A 6,620-nucleotide genomic window follows, 5' to 3' on the forward strand; every position below is an offset into this window, starting at 1 on the left:
GTTGGCCTTTCGGGCATGTACCTTCCTGGCCCCGGCATGGGCCTTAATAAAAGAGTCCGCGAGCATCTCAAAGGAATCTATTGAGTGCTCGGGTAACAATGAGTACCATGTCAAGGCCCCTTTCGTGAGGGTCTCCCCGAACATTTTTAACAAGGCCGATTCGATCTCGTGTGGTGTTAAATCATTTCCTTTCACCGCCAATGTATAGGTGGTAATGTGCTCCTGAGGATCTGAATTCCCATCATATTTTGGCACGTCTGGCATTTGGAACCGCTTCGGGATCAACTCCATTTCCACGCTTGGTTTGAACGCCAACTGGGTGTACTTCTTTGAGTGCGGTCCTTTCAACACCGGCGGTGTGTCCGGGATATGATCCATTCGGGCATTTATTTCCCTCATAAACTGCATTAGTTTGCTTTTGAAGGGATCATTATCGTTATTTTTACCGGATCTGTTGTCGTTCCCCCCGGCCCTGACCAAGACGACCTCACCCCTCAGGGTGTTGTTATCAACCCTTTGTGCTATTTGGTTTGCAGGTTCAATGAGATGGAGGCTAGTTTCGGGGGTTTTATGCCACAAGAATATGCCTCCTAGACTTAAGGGCATATTCTACAGGGTGGTGGTTAGACCGACTATGTTGTATGGAACTAAGTGTTGGCCCATCAAGAAGTACCATGTCCATAAGATAAGTGTAGCTGAATGAGAATGTTGAGATGGATGTGTGGACATACCAGGAAAGACAAGATTAGCAACAAAGTTATTAGGTACAAGGTGGGAGTGGCATATGTGGAAGACAAGTTGCGGGAATCGAGGCTACGATGGTTTGGGCATGTGATGAGGAGAAACATAGATGCCTCGGTCAGGAGGTGTGAGAGGTTGGCCATGGCAGGCTTGAGGAAAGGCAGGGGTAGGCCAAAGAAATATTGGGGAGAGGTGATTAGGCAGGACATGTCGGTGCTTCACTTAACCGAGGACATGACTAGCGATAGGAAGGTGTGAAGGTCGAGGATTAAGGTGGTGGGTTGACAGGTAGTTGTAACTTTCTCCTAGGTTTACTAGTAGTACTAGTAATACTCTTGTTGTTGGTTAAAAGATGCTTTCTTCTAGTTTGTTAGTATATATATCTGGTACTTAGCTACCAAGTACATTTTTTGAAAATTGCTATTGGAAATTGTTGATCCATGATTGTTACTATTTGATGCTACTTTTTCTCCCCTTTTACTGAAAATTGTCGTTCCCTGATTGTTACTATTTGATGCTGTTTTTTCCCCTTTTTTCCTTATTGTCTTTTGTCTCCCTCTTCTTTCTTTCTTCCCCAACTTTTTTCTTCTCTTTCTTCTTCTTCTTCTTCTTCTTCTTCTTCTTCTTCTTCTTCTTCTTCTTCTTCTTCTTCCTTGCCATATTTTCTTGAGCCGAGGGTCTATCGAAAATAGCCTCTCTACCTCTCCAGGTAGGGGTAAGGTCTGCGTATACACTACCCTCCCCAGACCCCACCTATGGGATTATATTGTTGTTGTTGTTGTTGTTGTTGTTGTTGTGCTGTTTGGTTTGCGGGAGTACCTGGTGGAACTGGACCTCTTCCATTTGCATTGTTGGAAGTACCCGACTACGCCTTCTTCCACTCCGTCATGAGTTGATCTTGTCGTGAGAGATGGCCCATAATAACCCTTTGTTGCTCCCTTATGATTCTCACTGTTTCCATAACGTGCTCGCTTCAGCATCATTAGGAGTTGCCTCTCGAATGTGTTGTGGAAACTGTCTGTCGTGGATCGGCGTGAGTACGCCCTCCTCGTTGCGAGTATCGCTGATTGAATCTTCGTGTTGAGGCTTATTTTCTTGGGCCTCAACATTGTGCGTGATGTTGACACCGTTATCTGCCATGTTTATGATTTTTTGCTAAGAAACAAAGAATTTACACAGTTTAGTAATAGATGCAAGGATCAACCCAATTACGCAACTGTCTAAGCCCCACGGTGGGCGCCAAACTGTTTACCCGTAAAACGGTACAGTTGAATTTATACGTGGTTTATAGACAAGCGAATCGATTTGATCCCAAAATAATAAATAAATTAAATAAAAATAAAAGATGTAGCGTTGAAGTCGAGATATGATTGTAGATAGCTTGGTTCCGGGAGCATAGCTTCCGTAGGCAATAGTTATACCAATAACAAGAATTAAAGTGTTATTGAACTTAGAATAATATGTAGCATAAGTTTGTCAGAAAATTCGTATCTTTACAATGGTTGTTGAAATCCCTATTTATAGTGGCACCTAGGGAACAAGGTCCTAGGATCAAGCTCCTCTTAAATGACAATTATGGGGGCCATTGAAGAATGTGTAACGGCAGGCTATGAATATCATATTCCTTATAACGGACTATGTATTTAATACTGCAAAATATTCTTCATTGTATGCTATCGGGTGACAGGCATTCATTTGTCTTCATGAGCAACATTCCCTTTGGGGCTTTCCGGTGCCAACCAAAACTGCTGCCTTCGGTCTTGATTTTCACCTGTTTCGCTTTTCATTTGTCTTTGGTTTTACGTATCGCTCTATTATACGGGTATTTAATATGAGCCGATTTTACCCTATACATATGCATAATAGAAAAATCTTACACGGATACGTTAATTGAAACACACGATTAGTTTCTATTCATTTTTCTTTTATGATGAATTTCAGTAGATGACAGATAACAAGTATTGTCATGATTCATTTTTCTTTTATGATGAATTTCAGTAGATGACAGATAACAAGTATTGTCATGAGTGACAGGACATATATCCTCAAACGACGAGTGCGAGTTTCTACGTTTGTCGTTGGTTTTCGAAGAGAATAGCGCCGAAATTTGGATAGCAGCCGATCAGCTAACCCCTGATCTAATTAGGAATATAGAAAATGTGAATCATGTGCCTTTTAACGTCATTACTAGTTGGCCTCTAAATTTTATTGGTTAACTATCTTGTGTCCGTCGACATCAATGAAGTCATCTAGCATATCGCATCCCCTTAGAGTGCGGTCTTTTTTCATATCATGCGTAGACACAAAATATTTTATACATGAGGCTGCTTTAACTATCTTGTGTCCAGAACTTTCTGACCCGACGTCTAATTCATATTCGCCTTGCATAGGGTGTAGGGTCCATTTTAAGGTGAAGTGATTTAGGAAATTTTTATTCAGAAGTTCCGAACGTAAAATCTTTAGTTAAAGATGAAGGGCGAAATTATATTCGTTCTACTGCATCCCTTATACTTTTGATGAGTCAGTGCTTGTTTCAATTTCAATTGCTATTTTTAGCACTTAAGTATTGGTGAGAGATTGCCTGAAAATAGAAGTGGACTGTAGCACAAAGATCAAAACTGAACTTACATTACATTTAATAAAAGGAAAGAAGAAACTAATGAAGATTAATACTGCTAAAGTTTTAATTAGTTTTTGACTATAAAGGATTGAGAATTGTGTAGTTGGCACTACACTGATATTAAAGAAGTATTTTGGAAGTGCGAGGTCAGGGCTTTCTATAAAAGTTCACAAGTTTAACACTACCAATAATCACATGCCTATAACTATAGCATCATAATTTAGTTGGCACTATACTGATATGAAAGTAGTGATAGGATTTAGGAGTATCGTTCATTTGTTATAATGCTGCAATTAGTGAACCAAATCCAGCCACGTTTTCAAATTGGCGAATTGGCACGAAAAGAGGTAAACAAAAGTCAGAGTTTTCATGTAGATCTAAGGAATATGATTAAATCACTTAGTTATGATTAATTGATATAATTTGATATAATTATCAGGTATAAATAAGTAATTATCACGATATTATGATATCTTTTCACCTTTTTAAAACTCTACTAGAGCATTTATAGTTAATTTATATATTTAGGTAAGAGGATTATTTTCCTTTCTTATTAATTAGATTAGACTGAAGGCTCTACTTTTTATGCACCAACATATGGAAAGAGATATTTTTCGTGATATTCTTAACCATTACTCCCTCCGGTTCACAATAAGTGTCCAATTTGCTTTTTCATTTTAGTTCAAAATAAGTGTCCAGTTATGTAATCAAGAAAGAATTCAATTTGTTTTTACAAAATAATCCCTATGTACATATCCCTAAAAAGTTTTCTTACTCCTCACATTAAATGTTTAATTATGGGTAGTTTAGTCATAGTAGGTATTTTTGTATAAAATTTAGTATTTTCTTAATGGGCGTGCTAAAAGCAAATTGGACACTTATTGTGAACCACTTTTGGATTAATAACTGGACCAGCTATTAATCAGAAACCACTTTTGGATTCTGGCATTTACTTTTTTCTTTCTTCCAAAAAGTATGAAAGTATTGATTAGTTTCGGTTTCAATTAGATATAAAGAATAGGAGTAATATTTTTATGAATAGAGATATATAAAAATGTTACATCATTTTTAATTTATAGCTAAAATTTACACATTCATAAAGAAAAAGTGACTTCCTTATATAAGGTGTGGGGGGGGGGGGGCGAGAAAACCCCGGTGTAGCTTCTTCGATTTCTCGATAAAGAGCAGTATGACCAACAATGGTTCGAATATTTACCTATATATAACCAAATCCAGCCACGTTTTCAAATTGGCGAATTGTCAAGAAAAGAGGTAAATAAAGATCAAAGTGTTTTCATGTAGATCCAAGTCGGGATTGTTACCCAAATAGCCGGCCAAATTCAGTATTTACCTTTTCTAGTTAGTATACATAAATTATATATTAATTAAACACGGTTATACACATATTAAACATGAATTAACTTTTTCCTTTCTTCCAACAAGTATGAAAGTATTTGATCATCAGTACAATATTTTACATTTCACCAGCTAGCTACCTCGGTGATATTCTCACATTGAATCCACCAGCCATGTGTGCGGTTAAAAGAGGCACAAAAACCGGGTTATCTACATTCACCGGTTTAATCTCGAACCGCCTTAATACTGAAGCCAACACATACTTCATCTGTGTGAATGCCATTTCTTTTCCCAAACACACCCTTGGACCTGCTTGAAACACTGGAAACTTATATGGACACACACTTTTCGACTCTCCATTTTCATCCAACCAACGATCCGGTTTAAATTCAAGCCGGTCTTTTCCCCATATCTCCTCCATTCTACCCATTCCGTACTGAAAATAAGTAACTCTATTCCCTTTTTGAACTCTTGTGCCGTCGGGTAAAATATCATCTTTAGCCGCATGCTTTGAGTCCCAAGCCACTGGCGGATAAAGCCTCATTGATTCATTCAAGCATGCTTGTAAATACTTCATCTCTTTCAAGTCGTCGAATTCGAGTGTCTTATCGCCATTGTTGATCGACGTTATTTCATTGATCATTTCGTTTTTGACTTCGTGATGTTTGGTAGTTAGCCAAAAAAGCCAAGTCAAGGCTGAGGAAGTTGTATCTCTTCCTGCCATGAGAAAGCTTATGACCATATCTCTCACCACTTCATCCTCATGCCCTGCAATCAATAATCTAGAGAGAAGATCCATGTTTTTGTGATCCCTATTTTCATTGATCTTTTGTTTCTTTTGCTCTATGATCTCGTTAATACAACAGTGAACGCGTTTCACGTTTTCTTTCAGCTTCTTCTCGGATCCTAAATTGAGTGCTCTCTTGCTTTTCCAGACTGCGTATATAGGCGCCATGCCACGCATGGCACACGCTTGCGAAGCGTTGTCAAACGCTTCAACCAGAACTGGCACGTGCGAATGATCGTCCAAGCAATGTGGGTCAGTGCCGAGTGACACCTTGCAAATAGTGTCGAATGCAAAACGCCTAAGCACGTCCTGCAAGTCCACCACTTGGTTAGATTTTGCAGTTTGGTCAAGCAATGGAATCAGTCTCCTCTCAACTACTTCTTCTAGAGTTTTGACCACGAATTCCCTCAATGACTTTGTGCTGAACTCGTGACTAGCCAATTTGCGCTGCGTGTTCCATCGCTCGCCGTCTACGTTGAAGATCCCCATACCGAGAAAATCGCCTAATATCTCTGTAAATGGCTGGCCTTTTGGATAATTAGTAAAGTTCGTTTTGAGAATGTGCTCAACATTATTCGCATTGGCTGTGATTATAGTTCGAGGTGCGCCAATGCGTTGAACTAGAATGGTTTGTGTGGGCGATTCGGACAAAAGTTCAGTGTACCAATCTAATAGACGATGGCGATTTTTGTAAAAGGAAATAAGACAGCCAAGGATAGGGTAAGAGGAAGGGCCATAGATGGGAGTGATTCTTCTGAATTTGAGATGAAGTTTTTTGGAGAAAGACAAAAAGGAGAAGGAAAGAAACCCTAAAATGAAGGAAAGTAAGACGGAAAGAAACATCTTTGTTGGCAGGTGATGAGTGTGCTCAAAAGTAAGAGTGTGAATGAGGTTTGATTGATTTTGAGGGATAAAGCCTCTATTTATATCTGTGGAATGAAAATGACACGAGGGAGGAAATTTGCTTCACTTCATTATTAATTTCATCACATGCTTCTTATGCGGAAATTGAAACTAGAAAGTAGGCTGCGGCTGATAATTTGTCAGAATAGCGCCGAGAAAATGTCTTCCGACATCTAACACTATAGATATGTTAAGAGGTGTTCTTTTTATTTT

The 6,620-nt window shown here is 38.9% G+C and overlaps 1 protein-coding gene across 1 annotated transcript; it reads right to left on the reverse strand.

Moving 5' to 3' along the window:
* On the reverse strand, window positions 4,768-6,397 carry LOC109223615 (cytochrome P450 94B3-like). Its single transcript, XM_019387997.1, has one exon. The coding sequence runs from the start codon at window positions 6,345-6,347 to the stop codon at window positions 4,854-4,856; it is 1,494 nt and encodes a 497-aa protein (XP_019243542.1). The 5' UTR covers window positions 6,348-6,397; the 3' UTR covers window positions 4,768-4,853.

Source organism: Nicotiana attenuata, chromosome 3, assembly GCF_001879085.1.
Source record: "Nicotiana attenuata strain UT chromosome 3, NIATTr2, whole genome shotgun sequence".
Taxonomy (NCBI): domain Eukaryota; kingdom Viridiplantae; phylum Streptophyta; class Magnoliopsida; order Solanales; family Solanaceae; genus Nicotiana; species Nicotiana attenuata.

Excerpts from the sequence above, each read along its gene's own strand:
- LOC109223615 (XM_019387997.1), bottom strand. The coding sequence starts at position 6,347 with ATGTTTCTTTCCGTCTTACTTTCCTTCATTTTAGGGTTTCTTTCCTTC.